The sequence below is a fragment of the Lytechinus pictus genome, chromosome 2 (genome assembly GCF_037042905.1).
Source record: "Lytechinus pictus isolate F3 Inbred chromosome 2, Lp3.0, whole genome shotgun sequence".
Lineage (NCBI taxonomy): Eukaryota > Metazoa > Echinodermata > Echinoidea > Temnopleuroida > Toxopneustidae > Lytechinus > Lytechinus pictus.
The window spans coordinates 37,893,472-37,916,137 of NC_087246.1; the positions used below are offsets into that span (position 1 = coordinate 37,893,472).

At 36.5% G+C, this 22,666-nt stretch overlaps 1 protein-coding gene across 1 annotated transcript; it reads right to left on the reverse strand.

Moving 5' to 3' along the window:
- Nucleotides 1-3,298: 3,298 nt before the first annotated feature.
- Nucleotides 3,299-21,641, reverse strand: LOC129280007 (2,4-dienoyl-CoA reductase [(3E)-enoyl-CoA-producing], mitochondrial-like). The gene is made up of 7 exons (XM_064115709.1): nt 21,388-21,641; nt 18,766-18,977; nt 15,676-15,971; nt 12,303-12,402; nt 10,147-10,219; nt 6,835-7,044; nt 3,299-6,148 (listed from the first exon to the last, which is right to left on the reverse strand). Exons 1-7 carry the CDS (start codon nt 21,460-21,462, stop codon nt 6,089-6,091), a joined length of 1,026 nt encoding a protein of 341 aa, XP_063971779.1. The 5' UTR covers nt 21,463-21,641; the 3' UTR covers nt 3,299-6,088.
- Nucleotides 21,642-22,666: the final 1,025 nt, after the last annotated feature.

A 22,666-nucleotide genomic window follows, 5' to 3' on the forward strand; every position in this document is an offset into this window, starting at 1 on the left:
TAACTACCGTAGCTTTAAAGGGGAAGTTCCCCTGACAAAAATTTGATTGTAAAAATAGAAGAAACAATAATAAAAAAATATTGCCGAAGGTTAATTTAAGAAAAATTCTTCTTCTTCAAAAAAAAAAAAAAAGAATTTCAATTATTTGATTTGTGACGTCATATTCAAGCAGCTTTCCTACATATCGAAAGGTAAAAATCAATATATAAAATGTAATTTTCTCAGAAAATTGAAAATCCTGATGGTTTTTACTAACTTATACAAACAAATCATTTTACAAAAAAACGAAAACAAAAATAAGTCATCACAAACCAATAAAAATTGAAATTTAGGCATTTTATGTAACATAACATATGGGGCAGCTGCTTGTTTATGACGTCACAAATCCTTAACTTAATCTTTAACCCTATCTAGGCCGGGGTATTTTTGGAGTTCATATGGCCGGGGGAGGGGGCCGGGCCTCCCAGGCCCCCCCCCCCCTTGAGATCTCGGCTTTCGACCGCGCGATTGCGCCGAAAATTGGCACGCGGGTTGTCTGGGACATGATCTACAAAATTGCATAGTAATTTATTTCATACGAATTGCTCTTAAGTGATTATACTAATTTATGCGTAATAGCTATTGTGCGAAATCATACTTTTTTCCTCTAACTCCCTAAATAAAGCTCCAAATGTTCTAATTTTTGGTATAGAAACTCTTTGTGGTGTTATTAGCAAGTGTACATGAACAAAATTGTGATATCAAATCATTTTCTTATGTATTTTATTGTTTTTTGCAATTTCTTATGCATTTCTGTTTTTTTTACCTTTTGTTTTTCATTGTTTTTTTCAATGAAAATTGTTGAGGACTCTTCTGAGATCAAAAAAAGCAAGAAATAAATACATTTAGACCAGCAAAAACTAAAAATAATCATACATTTATGATTTTTGGTTCAAAACACAATTTGCATTGACTTTGTACACAAAATCACGTTTTTGAGCAATTTTTGGTCTGACATGCACTTACATAATGTTGCGTAATTTTGGAACCACATACCCGGGTGACGCAAAATTGGTCTCAAAAGTTGCGCAAGACTTGAAAGTAAAAAGTCTGTGAGCGGCGCGGTCAAAAAATTTCGCACGGCGAAAATATTGCACGAATCGTTGAGGGGGGGGGCCTCCGATCGAGGCCCCCCCCCCCCCCGGCCTAGATAGGGTTAATGGAGTTTTTTCTGCTATTATTTTTACAATAAACTTTTCTTCAGGGTGAACTTCCCCTTTCAGATGCAAATCCCCTAGCAAGGGGGAGGGGTACAGACTCATCACATCACATCAGGTTTGGAAATGAAAGAATATGATGGCCATATAAATAGTTTTGGTCTCATATTTTTAAGGGTTTGCTTATATGGTACCATCCCTCGTGATTCAAGTGTTTTTTACGCATCAGGGACCATTATCTTTAGAAATAGCGCCTTCTATTGCAAAGTAAAAAATAAAATGGCCTGCCATAACTTTTCTTTCTCATATTTTCAGGATTAGCTTATGGTATCGTTCAAAATTTAACAATTTTTACGCATCAGTGACCATTATCATTATGGCGCCCTCTATTGCAAAATAATAGTAAAATGGCAATACTTCCTTGTTTTTATTCATTTCGGCCTCGCTCATCATATTTTCAGGGTTTGCCAAGGGTATACCATCCCACATAAAGCGTTGTACTCATATCAGTGACCACTACTTTAAATCCACCCCAGAAGAATGTTGATTTGAAAAAAGTCAAACTAGCACAACACTGAAAATTTCATAAAAATCGGTTGTAACATAAAGTTAAGACATTTTAAAGTTTCGCTATTTTTCACAAAACAATGATATGCATAACTAAGTGACATGCAAATGAGACGGTCGATGATGTCCCTCACTCACTATTTCTTTTGTTTTCTATTGTTTGAATTATACATTATTTTATTTTTTACATATTTGACTATATAAGGACCAACTTGATTAAACCATATAGTATTAAACAATTAAATGCTAATTCCACATCATGAAGGAATTAATTGTTGTTTCACTTGACAATGAGGAAAAAATTAGCATATTTCATATTTCATTTAATAAAATACAAAAGAAATAGTGAGTGGATGACGTCATCAGTCTCCTCATTTGCATACCGACCAGGATGTGCATATAACAGTTTTGTGAAATTAAGCGAAACTTTAAAATGTCATAACTTTCTTAATTTACATTGGATTTTGATGAAATTTTCAGTGTTATGCTTGATAGATTTTTCTCTTTTTATTCAAATCAACTTTTTGTTCGGGTGGACTTGTCCTTTAAGAACTAAAAAGCGCCCTCTAGAATTTTGAAAATGTATATCAACTATAAGAGCTTTCTCTTTGTTTTTAATTCTTGCCCTCTATTTAATCACAGGACATTGTTCTGATACGATTGCAGTTCTAGTTTCAGAATGGAATAGTTCTCTATTTTAACTTGGATGTGAAAGAGAGGGAACATGGGCCACGTACCACAAAGCTTAATTTGCGATGAATAGCAAATATGAAAGAACGCTTCTGATTGGTTACTGGTCAGTATTTTGAGCCAAATGTGCATTTATCAATGATCTTGATTGGTCAGTTCCTTTAGCGCTTGATCGCTAATCTTTGTGTTATGCTCCTCTGGTATATGATAAAATACTCCAGAGTAGCAAATTTCAAAGACAAATATGAGATCCCAATGTTCTAACACATGACATCAAAGTCTTGAGGTCGGTGAAAAGCGCAAGAAAGCCATTTGTTGAAACCCGTCAATTTGAGTTTTCTTAATTAAGCAAATTACATAGCTGCCAAGCAGTGAATATGCATAAAACTATGTAGCCTATATATTTTACATTTGCCAATTTCACTTTTAGCTTCGATTAGGGTCTTTGACAAAATGTTAATACTTTATTTCAGATGGGCTTCAGATGTTTACGTATATCCATCAGTGACATTAATTTTTGTCAAAATGTGTAACTGACCTCAAATCAACTTTAATTTTGTATAAAAAAAATTGTATTTGACATATGTGATGTAAATTTTTTTTTATTGTTGTGAGATGCACACAATTGCAATACCATAAATCAAACAAAACTTACTTTAACTAATCAGAAGTGCATAAGTCCGACTTGCACTTGATTTTTACAATTCAACTGCATCTTTTTTCTGCAAAGAGCCTGTTAAAATGAAAAATCCAGAGTAGAAACATAGGTTTGGTAATAAAATATGAAGCAACTATAATCCAGTTTGGACACACTACATACAACAAGCAAAGAGAACAAACAAGTCTAAGTTTTTCACATTTTATTGAATAGAGCACTTCCATGACAAAGTATTACTATTAACGTTAGGCCAAAAGAAGATCTTTGGTCAATTGATATAAAAGATGTCTATACCAAACAGTTTGGGTGGTCTTCTGATGATTAAACCTTGATTTAACCCAAGTCTCAACTAGAATTTTAAACCACACTTCAATGGAATGCTGGCCTTCATAATATTTCTTCTACATTCGTGGCAATTTAATGTATCAAATTAATTAAAATTCAATTTTTTGTATATTCCTATTTTACCCCTAAATTCTTTTTTTTTTGGACAACTTTTTGCGGCAGAATAAGAATAATTTGAATTGGTGAATGAGTTCACAACCGGCGCTCCAATAAAGTGTGGTTTCAGTCAATTCAGGTTCAACTAGACCACGGCTACCAGAATACAACCCTTCTGTTTATAATATACATGTATTATACATTGCTTTACTAAAAGATTTATAATCCAGGGCTGTACTGTAGGAGGTGGAGGGGTGAACCAAATAGAAAAAAACAATTTAACCAGCAAATGAAGAGGGTGGCAATGTTGAAAGGTACCTATATATAACTTCTGTATTTTATGTTGCCCCCCCCCCCTTCTCCCATCAAGTTGCCCTGTCAATACTTTCACTGTACTCCTTTGAAATGCAACTTCATCAAATCACAGATCTTCTAAATCCCTGAGTTTTGATGGTTTATTTTCATTTGGTCCAATGCCAATTCGTCCAATTGCCAACTCATCTACTATCATTTGGTCTACCATCAGTTGGTCCAATATCCACATGGTCGAATTGCCATTTCGTCCTCTTACCATTTTGTCTAATAACCAGTTGGTCCAATAGCCATTTAGTCCATATACCATTTGGTCTAATCAGACTCAGTGTTAATTGGGCAAAATGAATGAAAATAATAATATAAGAATATCAGACCAACTGGTTATGAGACCACATTATGTATATGTTATATTCTACTTTATTACTCCTATATTTAAACTGTGGGATTCTTGCCTGGGTGAATTCTATGAAGCTTCAACTTGATGACATTTTTGTTATACAAAAGAGAGCAATTCGTATCATTTGTAATGCCCATCCACGGTCTCATACAGGTCCCCTCTTCTTGGAGAAAATTGTTTTAAGTCTCTGATAATTTCAATTGGCAATTGGGGTCCTTATGTTTCAATTGAACAATAATGACCTGCCTCTGGCACTTAGTTATTTATTCATTAAAAACAACCAATTGCATAATTATCAAACACATCAAGCATTTTTGTTTCATCTTCTGAAAACTAGAACAAAACTGACCCACAGTACTGTTATTTATTCAGGTCCCAAATATTGGAATTCCCTTGATTGTGAGATAAAAAGATCAATTGAGTCTGTATTGTAACCCATAGAAACCATGTGTAGAAAATAGTTTTGTAACACAATCTATTTTTATTTACCCTTGTCTGCCGGTCTCTCTCTTCCATCACTCACTCTGTCCGTCCATCTGTCATGCAAACAAATTACAGGTATTTATATGAACATCTGCAGATGCCCTTGCAACTATGTTGTTCATGGCATACGTCAAAACATCAATTTTCCCCTCTGATCATTTTAAACTTGAATGGCAATAATAGATGGGTCTTCTGTGTTTTTTCTTCTCTTCTTTGAATTGTCTCGTAACCTGTGTGTCCCAGTTTTTTGTTCCACTTTTGTTGTGTCCTTGTGCAGTTCTGTTACTTTCTCCGAGCTTTGCTCTACTATATTTTATTCCCAGTTGTCAATGATTGTGTATTTAGTTGTTAAGGGCCTATTCACAACAAGCTCTTGCTTTACTTTAGGTCCATCCACTTTAAATGTAACACTCAAGATTGTATTTCTTTTATATTCAATTTTGTAATCTTTAATACTATTTCAGATTGAGTTATGCTTTGTATTTTGATTGACTTGTGGAAAATAAATGAAATGAAAACAAAAATGAAAATGAGACGAAATGGTCATAGATGAACTGGTGATTGGACGAAGTGATGATTGGACCAAATAGTTGTTAACAAAATGTTGGACAGAATGGCATTAATGAAGGTAGACCATGTGGTGACTGGACGAGTTGGCAATTTACCGTTTACTGACCCTGTTTTACCTACTTTTGTTCAACAAATCATTTCAGAGTAGAATATCATAATGTAAAATTCACATTGAAATTTAGATAATAAAATTAGTCCTTTTGGAGTACTATCCTCCATGGCCAGTTTGAGGATAAATCAATAATACAATGGAACTCATGTACAATATTCAAGACCATTGTTATGATACTAATGCAAAATTTATACTGATGAGTTTTGATTGCATGATTGATACCATGCTAAGGTTTAGTGAATCACCTTCACACAAATGCAATCATTTAACTCTTTCTATCTTTATCAAATAAAGAAATATCGAGCTGATTACATGTTTTAGAAAACTTATGGACCAACACATGTAGTTCATGAAACAAGGGTAATCAAGTATAAATGATGAATAAGTTCCATTCAAACAAAATTTTTACCACATTCATAATCACAGGTTGTCAAATTTTTACTTTGTAATCATATGTAGCAATAGCCTTTCTTACAGTGGACTCAGATGACAACTATTCCTGTTTTTTTTTTCATTACTAGCATGTTTTAATGAAGGATATTGAAGTTGGTGTTGATGGAACATCTTTCATGGCTGAACTTATACATGTATAAAAGTTCTTCAGCAGTGTATAGACTGGTCATGTGACAGTCACATGACTGTCATGTGATCGGTTGTTACTATGAGCCTTTGGTTTTCCTAATCAATGATTCTGCTAGATCCCAGTGTTCCTTGGTGAGCTGTGACAAAACAAAATAAATGCATTCTAATTATTGAATTATCGTTCATTCATAAACTACTCATATGCAAACTTTTTTCTTTTATGATGCAGTGTATGTTCACCCTTCATCAATCAGATATGATGTCACAGCACAGCACTTGGCAAGAAACCGGCTAGGTGATCTACCAAGGATCAAGATATTAGTATTACTTGTTTTACACCAAATGCAGGCCATATGCAACTATTCAGGACTTGCAAGCCCGATTCCATCAAACTTTTATATCAATTCTGACAGCATAATTAATAAAACTGCAAAATTTCAGATAAACAGACTATGATTAACAAACTACAACTACATGTAGGAGACTAGCATTGAGTCTAGGTTTCATTCAGTCATAAAACACTGCAATATCCAAACCAGAAAAAATTATTGAAATATTTTTTGATCAAACCACTAGGAAAGATGTTGGACCCCCCTTATAGATATAGATTTACACTCGCAAATGAAAGACTGATAACAAAAATAAATTTCATGTTTTATCAAAATGTAGAATACCACATCTTAACCAATGGTCTTATCATATTGTCTAGCTACATCCCCCTCCCCTCCCCATGATATCCTTGTGCAATACCCATGCACATTGAATATTAATTTGGCTTACGGTAATATTTCTATCAATATTGTAGGTTGAATTGATAACTCACCTGAAGGTAACCACTAAACATTCCTGAAGCCTGCAGTGTCTGGCCACCATCAAAACTAAACACTTCTCCATTAAACCAGCTTGAATAGTCACTGCATAGATAACAAGCAAGGTTAGCTATCTCTTCTTGTACTCCCATCCGACCAGTAGGGGTAGATTCGGCAAGCTTCTGAGCGAACTGACCAGTAGGATCCAGTCTATCGAAGGCACCCTGGAATCAAAGCATTCAGGAGATAAGATTATTATCATTCCAATTCAATTCAATGATTTTCCACTATTCAATAAAAAAAAAATCACATCAAAATTACACAATCATCAATCAAAAATTCTTCATCAGCTGTCCATGGTTGGAGGTAATGGTGACGGTTTGTGCACATGTAACAGCAAAGATACTTCAAGGGGAAGATCGGACAGAACATAGACCGCGTAATGAAATGCTCGCGAAGAGCGCCCTACAGCATTGAGTAAGCAACAACCTTTTTTTACCTTTGCATATTGCGAGATGGTTGTGTACAAAACATATGAGAGAAATGGTGAAGGGGTGAAGGAATAGACGATTTCTACATTGCAGAATTTTTTTTAATTCAATTTTTTTTTCTTAAATCAAAGATGATATATTTCAGAGGTTTCTGGGTGGTAAAAGGTGGAATTATTCCCATGCGCCACCCTTGAGCCCTCTCCAAAGTCCTCTCTCTCATTTCCCCCATATGTTTCATATACAGTCGCGTGCCGATACGTGAAAGTTTACTTACTCAACGCTAGTGGGCGCCCTCCCCCAGAAGCATTTATCGGGCGTTTGGGAGCGTTTCAAAAAATTGCCGAAGTGTCCGATCTTCCCCTTGTAGTATCTTTGGTAACAGTAGCCAGACATTGGTTAAAGTGAAGACACGCAAGCTCTAGAATGAATAGAAGGAGGTTGCTTGGTGATGAATATCAGTTTCATAGCTTCCCTTTTACAGGATTTCATACTTGTATCCGTCTCTACCAAGATGTAGTAAAACCCAGGACCAAAATCCAGCTGAAACCATTTAGAGCAAAACCAATTGAATCCAGTTGGCCACCTGGTTTCAATAGGGAAATAGGAACAACTGGTTACAATCGAGTACCGGTATATGAATACAAAAAAGGCCCAAGTCCACAGAGGGTTGTTTCGAGAAAAATCGAAAAAACAAAACTAGATACTTTTTCAATTTGGGCAATCGAAGTATAGTTCGCAAAAAAAACATCATAAAACAAATTTAATAAATCCAATAATTTTTTTATGAACATTAATATTCATGTTACTTGTAGGCGGGGCCTTTTGTCTGGTGGACTTGGGTCATTCTTTCATTCATATACATGGTAGACTTTTGTAGTAAGTAGTAGAAGTAATGAGATAGGGCGCTATGATATGATTGTAAGAAAAGTCCTGGACTTTGGCTTTTCTTACACTCATACTAGATTTTGCTCCTTTACTTATTAAATGCATTTCTGAGATGATTTCAAATTTATCATGCATACACAGATGAGTCATTGTATAAGGAACTATTTCTCATACTTAACTCAATTTCGCCAAAAATTGGACTTGGGCTGTATTTATATTCAGATAATCAATTGAAACTAGTTACAAATTGGTGCCAGTTTGAGTTAAAACCAATTGGGCAACTAGAACCAGTTGCCAATTTGTTTCAGTTGGTTCCAGTTGTTCAAATTTCCCTATTAAAACCAGTTGAATCCAGTTGGAGGCAACTGGTTTCAGTTGGTTCAGTTGAAACCTATTGGAGGGAATGGAGCAGTGAATCGCCTTATAATTGTTGCAAGAGGCAAAGTGCATCTGATGCAGTTTTCTTGCAAAAGATCATATAAAATACTTTTTTTTACATAAAAAAATGCGGTAGCAAAGGTATGTTTGTGTTTTTTTTTCCATTTAGAAAGGAAATGAAAATCATTTGTAAAAATCAGTGCTATCCAAACAATGTCTGAGATTGTAGTGACAGCAGTAGTGATAATGTTGTCATGTTCATGGTCATAGAGGTCATGTCAGGATTGATGAGGTCACTACATGTTGCTAACATCATTGTCATAGTAGAAGTTGTAGGAATAGTACACTCAGGTGGCAGCAGCAGTACCGATACTTGCAGTAGAATTAGGAGCGTAAGTGACATCACAGATATTTGTCCCACTGATGGTACTAAACAGGCTGAAAGTGCCGAAGGTACTCTTTCCTAAACTTGCAATGGGTGTACGAGCCATTGGCCCTAATCCATTGATATTGTGTATCAATCAGGGAGAGGGATAATTATCTTGTAGAACTCTTTTCATTGTGACAAATACCGTGGATCCTACTAGAAGTAGTAGGATCCATAGACAGATGACAGGGAAGAGGAACAGGAGTAGGAGTCATATCTGACAAGGAATAGTAGAAGGAATTCATGCAGGAGAAGAATGAGAAGTAGTGGTGACAGTGGTAGACTGGATTGTTCAGTCACAAGAAAAACCTGCCATAAGCAGACCTGCCAACCTCTGGGAATGAAAAACTGTATTCTGTGATACAAAAAACTGTATTTTCCCCCAAAAAAGTGTATTTCATAATAAAATGCTTGGCGCACTCGCCCATCACGGCGCTCAAGCTGCATGCAAGCTAAAATGCGCACTGCTCTTGCAGATGAAAAAAAAACCCATTGAAACTTGTGTATATCTCACCCTGGTTTTTACAAAATGATTGAAAAAAAAAAAAAGTTACCTGGAATTACATTGATCTAATAACCATATTTGTGTACGTTTTATGAAATAGAGACATATTGAGATGATTTTTCTCAATAAATTACGATTTTGTAAAAAAAAAAAAAAAAATATTTTTTAAAGAAAAAACGTACTGCTGTATTTTGGTTGCAAAAACGTACTAAATACGGCTAAAACGTACTGGTTGGCAGGTCTGCATAAGAGATGAATTATTTACAAAATTATAGTATGTCTGTATGAAGAGGTCTCTATAGAGATTGACCCAGATAACTCTCCTGCCAGGTCTTAAAGTCCACTGGTACAGAAGGATTTCTGTAAACACACTGTTGTTCATCAAGGTTATGATGAATAATGGTAGCTATAGGATTATTGCAAAACTCATATCGTCTAAATTCCATGAGAATAACCAGGAAGACATTGATCAGTTGATATTCAACTATCCAGTAAAATATTCACTGATACAATGAACATACATTAAATCGATTAGGTCTATAGGGACCTATGACACATGGGGAGAGAAGATGAAAACTATCTTGAAATGGACGTAAAAATTCATTTCATGAATATTGAAGGGGGGGGGGTGAAAACTAACCTTTGTGTAGATTCCTCCAGGTGCAATGCAGTTAAACCTCATTCCATAACGACCCCATTCCACTGCTAAACTTCTACAAGTGAAAGCAAGATAAGGAAATATGGCTACAAACCTATTTCTACTTTTATTCTAGAATACGGAAAAGGTGTATTGCGGGAAAAAAGCACTTAATGAGATAAAAAAACTAGGGCATCAAAAGCTAGATTTACTGAGTGGCACAGACCAAATAAAATCCTCCTGCCAAAAAAGTATAAAAGGTTGTGAAATAGATAAGTGCTTTTTACTCACACACGTCTTTGCGTATGATAAAGACATGAGAACAATATTGTTAGTCCAGGTATATGGTAGATCCTCATTATATAGTCTCATTGTTATAGTCTTTTACATCATGGATGCATAAGAAATGTGTGGATGTGAAAATGTCACAATAAGTTTGGACTGGGGTAAGTTGAGCCTGCCAACAAGGGGCAAGTTGAGCCATGTTATTACTTATGGTAAGGTATATTTAAAAAAAAAATTAAAAAGCCATCGATATATGCAGGCAGCAATGAGCAAATTCACATGACAGTTCTTTCACTTTTAGAGGATGTTTATAGAGAATTAGCAAGTGAAAAGATTCAAATAAACAAGAGGAACACCTCTGGTTGTCTCGCCTGCATTACGCAATTCGATATAGCAGCAGCGCTGACTTTGAAAACAGCTATTGAATAATTATTCACAAAAGAAAACAATATGATAATACTCATATGATATTAAAATACTATGTCCATTGACCCAACATGACCTTTGACTATGATCATGTGACCTAAGACGTGTGCAAAACAATCATTCATACTTGATTACCCTTGTTTCATGAACTACATGTGTAGGTCCATAAGCTTTCTAAGCTATGATGCCAATTTAACAAATACTGCACACCCAACACGGCCAAAGTTCATTGACCTTAAATGACCTTTGATCTTGGTCATTCAGGGTGAGGGATACATGGTTACCCTAGTCTTATGTCCAAGTTTCATGAACTAGATCTATAAACTTTTAAAGTTATGATGACAATTCCACAAATACCCCAACATGGTCAAAGTTCATTGACCCCAAGTGACCTTTTACCTTAGTCATATGACCTGAACCTCAGGCAGGATCTTCAGTGATACACTATCACCCTTATACAAGTTTCATGAACTAGGTCCAAATACTGTCTAAGTAATGACGACATTTCAAACCTTGGTTAAGATTTTGATATTGATTCCCCCAACATGGTCTAAGTTCATTGACCCTAAATGACCTTTGACCTTGGTCATGTGACCTGAAACTCAGGCAGGATGTTGAGTAATACGTGATATCCTTTTGTCCAAGTTTCATGAACTAGGTCCATATGACATTTCAAAAACTTAACCTTGGTTAAAATTTCAATGTTGAGCGGCGCCTATAGTCTCGCTCTGCTATACAGGCGAGACAAAAATTGGCATGCTGGTTATTCCACCATTCATTTTGTACATAGTTTTTTGTGGCTCAACTTACCCCAAAAATGGGGCAAGTTGAGCCATTTGACATCTCTTTTTTTTCAAAGGTGACAATGACTTTTAGTGTGGGGGTAGAAAAATATTTCCCAAGAATTAAATTTCAAGTCAAGGTACTTATTTCTACAAGATTATTAGTCATATCAATTCTAACTTGCACAAAGCATAAAGTGTCACAACTTACCCCGCCTTCCCCTACACTACAAAGATATCTAGATTATGGAGCATTATACAAAAGTTTATTTGGTTGAAATTAAAGTGAGACCTGTTAAGAATCTAAGGCTTACAGGAGGATCATTGGAAATTCAAGAACCAAAATTGCCTAGCTAACGATTAGTGCAACATAACTTTTATTGCATTACTCAAAACAATCCATCATCACTTGTGGGCAATAATGTGAAAATAAACAATTCTTTTCAAATTCTGCTAAGATGCTATTTCCCCATGATTTCTCTTGTGATAGTCACCTTATATTCTTCCTTAAAAGATAATAGTGGTAAATAAATGAAAAAGAGGCTGGGGTAAAAAAACAATAATAATAAATCTTAAACTTTATCATGTACATAATTCTGATGTGCCAAACAAGAAGAAATTCTTACTGATATGATATAAGAACATGAAGGCAATATGGAAGCTAACCTGGTAACGTTTTCAAGTCCACTCTTTGCAGCGGCACTAGGAGTAACAAAAGGAGAACCTAGGGCTGCGTATGTTGTGCTGATTGTCAAGAAATTGGCACCTGCAATTCGATTCAATAAAATTTGGATAATCATCTGTTTTTTCTCACATTTTACAACAGTCACACCGGCAAAACCAACTTCAGACCAACCAAATCTATGACCCCGTTCTCATTATACTTTCTAAAACCGGTTTACTGGAAACCAATTCAGGAAACCAGTTTCGAAGATCGCTTTGCTAGCGTTCCCATTTGATCACCCGAAAGTGGTTTCCAAAACCACTTCACGTAAAGCGGTCTTGTTGCTATGGGAACACTCTCATTGGGGTGACATGTTTCGCGCGAAATTTGAAACCGCAGCATAAGCATTCCAAATACAGGGTGTGGAGTAGCGCGCTCGAAAAGTGTGAAGATCGCTTCCCGAAGAACTGTTGTGTACTCACTTATGCTAAAACCAGTTTAACGAGGCAAAGCGATCTTCAAAATTACATCGCGAGGTGGTTTTCTGAACCGATTTGGAAGATCGCTTCCATAACCACTTTGACTGTTTTCATTACAAGTTAAACTAGTTTCCAGTAAACTATTTTTAGGATGGTAGTGAGAACAGTGTCTATGTTACTTCAAGCGGCATAGGAAACACACAAGGGCAATAGTCGATTTCTCTCAAACACTCCAAATCGCCCCTAACAGTTCCCCAAATTGAAGGCTTTGGGGCGACCATCTTTTCAAGAGTCGCCCCAAGATCCATCACAAACAATATTCAAGGTTATTTAGAAAATCAATATTCATATTTGCTTTACAGCAAAATTGCTTGTTACCCTTAAAAAAGTACATGTAGCCTTTAAATGAAAGAAACAGCACCAATGCGGAAAAAAGGCCTCTAAAAACTGAAATTACTTTCTACCCTGACTTCCACTGATGTTCCACTGGTTATTTTGGTGTGACTGCAGCATATCAGAGGAAGCATATTAAACATAAAATGATCTATAAAGTAGCACCGTTTAAAACTAAAACAAAACAAGAATTCTTTATAAGAAAGTTTATATTTATTTCTTAAGATCAAAAGTACTTGGGTGATCATTTTGAAATAATTAAAAGTAAACAATTCAGAATAAATGAAATCTTTACTGTCAACCATCTAGTAACATCATTTAACAATATTCAACTTTGGTATGCAAAGATTTGGATCTTTATGTGGTTTCAAACCGCCTCGATCACAAGAATCCCTGTTACATTACGAGAACCTTTTCATGCTAAAAAATACCAGATAATTATTCCTGTATTCAGACCGCCCGAAACACACTCTTTGGGGAAATGTTTTGAAGTTATGAGCATGCGCAGTACTGTCTGGAAGCAGACGAAGAAGCGCGCGCTTTTCAACAGCGGTACGTATCCCGATCGGGGGACGGCCGGCCGGGGCGGGAGATCTGCCTGCGGCCGGCCTAGCTCTAGCACGTACTAACAATACTCGATCGTATGCGCAAATCATTTCTTCCCTTGATCATCATCTGCAATTGCACTAGATTTCTCTCGACATTGAAATTAAGGCCTTGGTCACCTCCTCACTCCAGTGCGATGTCATCTGGTATGAAAATGTAGAATACCGGTAAATATCACCCTTAATTCGTAAAACTAATTTTTTGAAGAAGAAGAATCAACCACCGAGTCAAAGTCGAACCCCGAGTCACGTCGCATGAAAAGTGTACGTATGTTTATCGCTGCATGCACTGGCGCTGGCTGGCCTGCCGTGCCGGCTTGCTCGCTCGGTAGGCCTCGCATCAGCCTTGCATATCGAACAGCGCGCGCTATGCACCGGAAATTCACTTATCGCGGTGATCGATGGGATACAAGTTCTCGTACTTTGCTTTCAGATTGCCAAAATACCCACGACCTTGGAAAAATCCTCGCGAAAGTTTTCGTAATTTCGCCAAGTACCTACTATTTAGCGGGGTTTTTTTTTCAGGGAAATTACGCGTAGTTTGCTTTCACATTACCAAAATACCTGGAACTGACGAACCTTTTGGGTACCACAATTATTTACTATTATTTATTTTCAGATACAAATAATTGTATGTGTAACATCAATGACCCGAAAATACAAGATATTATACTATTTTTCATCTCAACTTAAGATTTATCTCATTTTAACAGACAAGACTGAGATCAACTTAAGTAAATATTGATTTTAATCAGCTTCAGCTCTTTGTAAGATGGCCCTGGTATTTTTAGTGAATCATGTTCAACGATGAAATGTTTTCAACTTGATATGATTATTCTATTGTTCGTTCATTTCAAATTATAACAAGTGGAATGCCTCTGGCCGTCTCACCTGCATCACGCGATTCAATATAGCAGCAGTGCTGATTTTGAAAACTACTATAACTCGCACAAGATGTTCAGTGATACTTGGTTACTCTTATTTCCACGTTTTATGAACTAGACCAATACACTTATAGAGATATGATGGCAATTCAAAAAATACCCCCAATGTGGCCAAAGTTCTTTGACCTTACATGACCTTTGACCTTGATCATGTGACCTGAAACTCGCACAGGATGTTCAGTGATACTTGATTACTATTATGTCCAAGTTTTATGAACTAGACCAACACACTTTCAAATTTATGGCTGTAATTCAACAAATACCCCAATTTGGCCAAAGTTTATTGACCCTAAATGACCTTTGACCTTGATCATGTGACCTGAAACTTGCACAGGATGTTCAGTAATACTTGATTACTATTATGTCCAAGTTTCATGAATCAGATCCATAAACTTTCAAAGTTATGATGGTAATTCAACAGATACCCCCAATTCGGCCAAAGTTCATTGACCCTAAATGACCTTTGACCTTGGTCATGTGACGTGAAACTCATGCAGGATGTCCAGTGATACTTGATTAACCTTATGTATAAGTTTCATGAACTAGGTCCATATATTTTCTAAGTTATGATGACATTTCAAAAACTTAACCTTAGGTTAAGATTTTGATGTTGATTCCCCCAACATGGTCTAAGTTCATTGACCCTAAATGACCTTTGACCTTAGTCATGTGACATGAAACTCAGGCAGGATGTTAAGTAATACTTGATTAACCTTATGGCCAAGTTTCATGAACTAGGTCCATATACTTTCTAAGTTATGCTGTCATTTCAAAAACTTAACCTCAGGTTAAGATTTGGTGTTGACGCCGCCGCCGCCGTCGCCGCCGCCGCCGTCGGAAAAGCGGCGCCTATAGTCTCACTCTGCTATGCAGGTGAGACAAAAATCAAACACCTTTCTTGAACTATAGTAGGGATAAGATCCATTTTATTATGACTCATACACTTTTACAAACCTTTCTCTTGCTCTATTAGTCTTTTTCCTATCTCCAGGGTGGCATACGTAGTTCCATTTAATACCACATCAACTATTGTCTTCCATGCATTGGGTGAGAGCCGTTCAGAGGGAGCTACGAAGTTAGCAGCAGCATTATTGATGACGACATCCGGTAGACCTCCACAGATCTCTACAAATTGATCTACGGAGGCTTTAACTGCCTCAGGATCTCTGATATTAGCAGGGATTGGATGAACAGGGTTTCCAGTCTCAGCGGAGATCTCTTCCGATGTACTCTTCAGAACATCTGCAGATCTGTGAGAAAGATTGACACTGAATCAGCACTCTTATTTAATCAAACATAGTCAAAAATACATAATGATTGAACATTATATTTGACTATATGTATGATGGCAGTCAGAATAATAACAATGATTTACATACATGTCGCGTCTTTTCCATTTTCATCAAATGCTCAAGGTGTTTTAATAGAAGAGAGCCCAAATAAAAGTAAAGATAACTTAGAAAAGTACAATAAAGGGTAAATTACAAATGAGGAAAAATTTCTGTCTTCAAACCCAGTACCTGCTGGTGAACAAATGCAATTTTAGGTTGCCTTTAAAGGATGTTGTAGAGTTTGCGTTCTTCAGCTCCTGTGGTAGTGAATTCCACAGGGCTGGTCCACTGAGGGGGGGGGGGGGCACTTCCATTGACGAGTGGATACCATGCGCGACCATGGGGTCTCGAAAAGCACCCTAAACACGTATTTTCCATATTCTAAAAATGCACCCCTTAACAAGTATTGGCGTGTGAAACCCTACCCTTATCAAGTGTTGGAAACAAAACGATACCATTGGCAATTATTCCCTGAATTGAACTCCTAAACAAGTACAGCGATATTTTAATTGTTATGTCACGGACGTCGGTCGTCGGTTTTACCTTTATAGTACCTACATTGGGTTTAGTAAGGCCCCACCTCCCACACCTCGCGCCAATCGTACTCTAAACACAGAGTGTTGACTCTTGGGGCAAAAAGTACATCCTTTATAAAACATTTTAGTCTTAATTTTTTATACCCTCACAAACTTTACCCTAAACACGAAGCTTTCCTGGCGAAAATGGATTTTCATTATTTTAGTGTTTTTGATACCCTTATTACGTTACGTACGTAACGTCCTTTTTACGTATTTTTTTTGGTCACGCATGGTATCCATTCGTCAATGTAAGTGCCCCCCCGGGCTGGTCCATCATGAGCAAAAGCTTGATCGCCTGAAGATTTTTTTAGAGAATGACTTCTCAATGTTTTTTTATTTCATCAAATGCCCAGGGACAGAAATATTAAAGAGGAAAGAGAAGAGGGAAGAAAATCTGAGCCAAATTCTAAATATTTCCTACATGACTCAAGCATGCCCCAAAACACACATTTTACTAAAAATTGGAAAGTGCAAATATTTCTTGTCCACTAGCAATTAACAGGGTTGCAAATTAGAATAAACAAGTAAAACGCCGGCAGTCTCGCCTGCATTACGCGATTCAATATAGCAGCAGTGCTGACTTTGAAAACTACTATAAAGTAATCATTCACAAAAAACATGTTCATTGACCCTAAATGACATTTGACCTTGATCATGTGACCTAAGACTTGTCAGTGATATTTGATTACCCTCATGCCCACATTTCATAAACTGTCCATAAACTTTCAAAGTTATGATGGCAATTCAACAATTACCTCCAACATGGCCAAAGTTCAATGACGTTAAATGACCTTTGACTGTGGTCATGTGACCTGAAACTATAGAGTAATTATTCACAAAAAACACATTTCATATAACGATATATTACTACGTTCATTGACCCTAAATGACATCTGACCTTGATCATGTGACATAAGACTTTTCAGTGATACTTGATTACCCTCATGTCCACATTTCATAAACTATAGCTATATAAACTTTCAAAGTTATGATTGTAATTTAACAATTACCTCCAACATGGCCAAAGTTCATTGACCCTAAATGACCTTGGTCATGTGACCTGACACTCAGGCAGGATATTTGGAAATACTTCATTACCCTTATGGCCAAGTTTCATGAACTAGGTCCATATTCTTTCTAAGTGGCTGTTATTTCAAAAACTTAACTGTCGGTTAAGATTTGATTTTGACGCCGCCGCCGTTGAAAAATTGGCGCCTATAGTCTTGCTCTGCTATGCATGTGAGACAAAAATTGAAAATGTTGAAATGCATGTATTATGACATATTGCTGACAAGAAGATAGAGTGAAAAGCTTACTGTTTTGAGGCCCTTTCTTATCTCTTTTAGTAGCTGTTGTGTAGTCCTTTTGAAACAGAAGTGTCGCTAAGGCGAGCACATAATACACCCGCCTGTAACGCGGAAAATGGAGTTATTGGTCAAGCAAGAAAAGTGGAAGGTGGCGACTTCACCTTTGACTGTCTGACCTCAAATCAATAGAATTCCTGGGATCTATGCTAATATCATACAAACCAAATTATATGAGCCTACTAGTATATGTAAGTTAAACTAAAGTTATTGTGTCAACAAGGACTTCAAAAGGTAAGATGAAAACATGTCACTGCGATTTTGAACTTTGACCTTTTGACCTCAAAATCAATAGGCTTCCTGTGATCAATGCTAGTATTATACACATTAAATTACATGAGCCTAGAATAACTAAAGTTCTCGCATAATTTACAAGGACTTCAGAAGGGTAAGATGAAAACATGTCACTGTGACCTTGACCTTTTGACCTTAAAATCAATATGCTTCCTGGGATCCATGCTAGTATCATACACACCAAACTACATGAGCCTAGGTTCAGTCAAACTGAAGTTATCGCGTTTACAAGGAAAAGTTAACGGACACCGAGCGTGATACCATAATAGGTCCCGTCTAGGACGGGCGTATAAAAAGTAGGGATGTCAATGTTCAAGACAATGAGAAAGGTTATAAATCCCAGAGATTGGAAGGTACCCAAAATTAAGTTCAATCAATATATTTTATATTTTTGATATCGGAAACCCAATATTAAGTTCAAATTTGAAAGTTATGCCATTATTATCAGCAAGTTTCCAAAATATTTGATTTACTTACCTGCTGACAATAGCAACCTCAGCTCCAAGTTGAGATAACATTTTGGTCATGGCTTTTCCAAGTCCTGTTCCACCTCCAGTCACAAAGGCCGTCTTGCCCTTATAGGTATTAGGAGGTAGCATTGGTGTCTTTACAGCTTTCAGGTTATCATACTTCTCTGAAGGATTGCTGCTGGAGTAATTTGGAGTTCCTGAAAGACATCTCACAGACCGCTGAGATAAAATGAGAAAATTACATTCATGTAAGCTGCTCTCATAACACTACAGTGAGAACATTTCGAACTCATAAAAAAATCCCCCTTGCCTGTCCCTGGTGCTCCCGACCCAAAATTGAATTTTTCAAATTTTTTGCCCCTTTTTTTTTAATGCCGATATTCATATTTTTCAACAGAAACTCAAAAATATGTGTTGTGTCAGATTCAGTGAAATTTCATCAGATTGTGAGCAATTAATAAAACTTGATTATTAAAGGACAAGTCCACCCCAACAAAAAGTTGATTTGAATAAAAAGAGAAAAATCCAACAAACATAACACTGAAAATTTCATCAAAATCGGATGTAAAATAAGAAAGTTATGACATTTTAAAGTTTCGCTTAATTTCACAAAACAGTTATATGCACATCCTGGCTGGTATGCAAATGAGGAGACTGACGTCATCCACTCACTATTTCTTTTGTATTTTATTGTATAAAATAGGGAATATCCTATTCTTCTCCTCATTGTCAAGTGAAACAATTAATTCCTCCCTGAACATGTGGAATGAGCATTCTTTAATACTATATGATTCATTCAAGTTGGTCCTTGTCAAATCTATAAAAAATGAAATATTGTATAATTCAAACAATAAAAAACAAACGAAATAGTGAGGGACATCATCGACTGTCCTATTTGAGTTGTGCATATCATTGTTTTGTGAAAAATAAGCCAAAATTTAGAATGTCATAACTTTCTTATTTTACCTCCAATTTTGATAAAATTTTCAGCATTTTTCTCTATTTATTCAAATCAACATTTTTGTGGGGTGGACTTGACCTTTTACTTCTAAGCTAGCTAAAGTTAGATCTAACGACAACATTGTCATTAGATCTAACTTTAGACCTAACCTTGTCGTTTGTCATACCTAACGAGTAACATAGAAAGTGCAGTGGCCGTCTTATCTTTTCACCCGACTCACCTTTTGCGAGCATGCATTTGAACGAACAACTGCAACAAGACTTGATGATTGATACATTAAGTTAGTCAGATTCTTTTCAATAATGCCATATTTGTTAACAGGAATTAAGCGCAAGTCAAAGATTGGCATCATTCCATCGGTATGTCATATCCATTGCGCAATAAGCACGTAAATGCGTGAATTGTCTAAAACTTTCAATCAAGTCGCGCGGATAATTATGGTATCCGCAATCACCGCAGAAAGCAACATTTTGCATGCAATCAAATGGGGATCTCAGCCAAACTTTGCTATGCCCGTCGTTAAGGGCCGGGTCAGGGGGCAACGGGCAGAAATCTTGTTAACTATGCCCGTTGCCCTTGGTTACCACCTTATAGTTTGTTTTGCAGGCATGGTCGTTTACATGACCTCAATTTTGACCAATCAGAGGAACGGATTATTCGACATTCCTAAAGAGAGGTTTAAAATAATATATCCTATAATAATACATGAATATATGGCATTATCCTGGTTTAACTAAGTAACCACTACATTCACTGCCGTTCATTTTGTCAGCGGCGGTGACTTCTTTCCTCTCCCATTGACTTTGTACACAACGAGTGCACACACACACTGACACACACGAGAAGAGAGGCGACTTATTTCAGGATAAGCCGAACATATTTTAGAAACTGAAGCAGAGGAAATACTATGCGTAGCTTTAGGACCCCTTCTACATCAGCCGGCAAAATCAAGTGTTCAGAAAACATGGCGTGATTTTCATTCGAGTGAGTTGTGATATTTTCTTCTTGGTTAACGATCTTTAGAATGTTTGCCACAAATTATTGAAAGATGATTTGTTCAAATATTAGAATTGGCTATTATCGTTTGTAAACACGTCATTGCATAGACAGGAATAACCATCGTTTCTGGGGATTTATTCAACAATTTCTGACATTTTACTATCATCCCCATTCATGTATTGGTGAGTGAGCCAATGCAGTTCAGCGGAACAACCAAAATATAGACTAAATCATAGAGACTGAAGCTTTTGGTCTAACATTAAAAAGTTATAGTCATTTCGTAGCTTTAATTATTTAGGTCCCCCCATCATATATTTTAATTTTCCATAAAAAAAGTGAAAACTTTATTTAGCTTTGGTACATTTCATGGCATGTTGTTATTGATTTGTTGCTGATCATTTTTATTTGGTCCATTGTTAATGGAAGCGTTTTTTTTTTTTTTTTTTCATTGCCGTGCCTACCATTAGTTTCCAATTAACGTCAACCCTGTAGTACAGGCTGTACTCGGCTGCGGCCCGCTTCCCGGGCCGCATCTCCTGGCCTGGGTTAGGTACCGGTACGCTGGAACTGGAAGTTACCGCCGGCGACTACCGTAATGAGATGTTGATAGCTTCTTAAAATGTTTTTTCTAGATTCTATCAACATTCAACAATGGCCCTTTTTTTTTACCTGGCTAGAACGAGAAGACCAAACGATGCTGCAACATCTTCCACTTGTGATATTTTTCGTCACAAACGACAACATTCCTAGACTAGTATCTGCTTATCTTTGACGACGACGGTGCAGGTGGTGAAATGAAGTAGGTCGCATCCGGGGAGTTATGCATGCCGTTCACGTGCTTGAAGGGGCAGGGGCTCTGGGGCCGATTGCACGAAAGGGTCCTTCCAAGGACCGTCTTTCGTGTCGCCCATCTTTTATGATGCGCTATAAGCGGGGTGTTTCTGAAATTTATGATAAACAAATACAATTCGTAAGCTTGCTTTTAAATCAAATTTTATACAATTTTGTGAGATATCGCCTCATTTTATTAACAAATATTTTGTTTATTTTAGCGGACGAATAAAATATGTTTGCAGATAATTTATTTAAAATGCGTTTCACATGGCGCATCATAAAAAATGGGCGACACGAAAGACGGTCCTTGGAAAGACCCTTTCGTGCAATCGGCCCCAGGGCAATCTCAAACCTGTGCCACGCCCACCCATGATAATTAAAGCCGTTTTCATTTTTTTTAAACGAAGTAGAGATATATTGAGGAATATGAGTAGCATTTTGTTTCACTCAGTTTTGGCTTACTACCAAACAATACTACAGCTATTGATCACAAAGCTTATTTTCAAAGCATTTTAAAATAATTTTGATTTTGGATTAATTTTATCTGTAAACTCAATAACGCGGGCTCAATAAGCATATAGGGCTTATGAAATAAGAGTTATTAAAAATGCCAATCTACTATTTCGCTATAAGAAATCCCAATCAATTAAATAAGAACATACAAAAACCCATTTCCAATAACTCAGAGGCCTCTCGGAAGTCTGAAAGAGAAACTGATAAAGAATTTTGATAGTTCATTCTCAAATGACATGGCAAATTTTCTGTTTTATTTTGCCCTTTTTGTGCCTGATACCTTTCATTTCCTTTTTATATTTCTTACTATTTTCTTAATGCATGTCAATTGAGCAGATAAAAGCCCCATTTTAAATGTCTGACAAAACTACATTTTATCCGATTACTGATCATTACAATAAATTCTCTTTCCATGCCCACTTCTCTCTCTCTCTCTCTGATTTTGACCACATCTTCGCCGGACAAGTTTCATGTTTATTTCAAAGTCCCTCTAATATGTTCATATTTTAAGCCGAGATACACTAGAGGTTGCTTTCAATGTAGGTCTATCTTTAGCTTGTAAGAAAAAATCCATCCATGTAATATGATAGGTCATACCAGT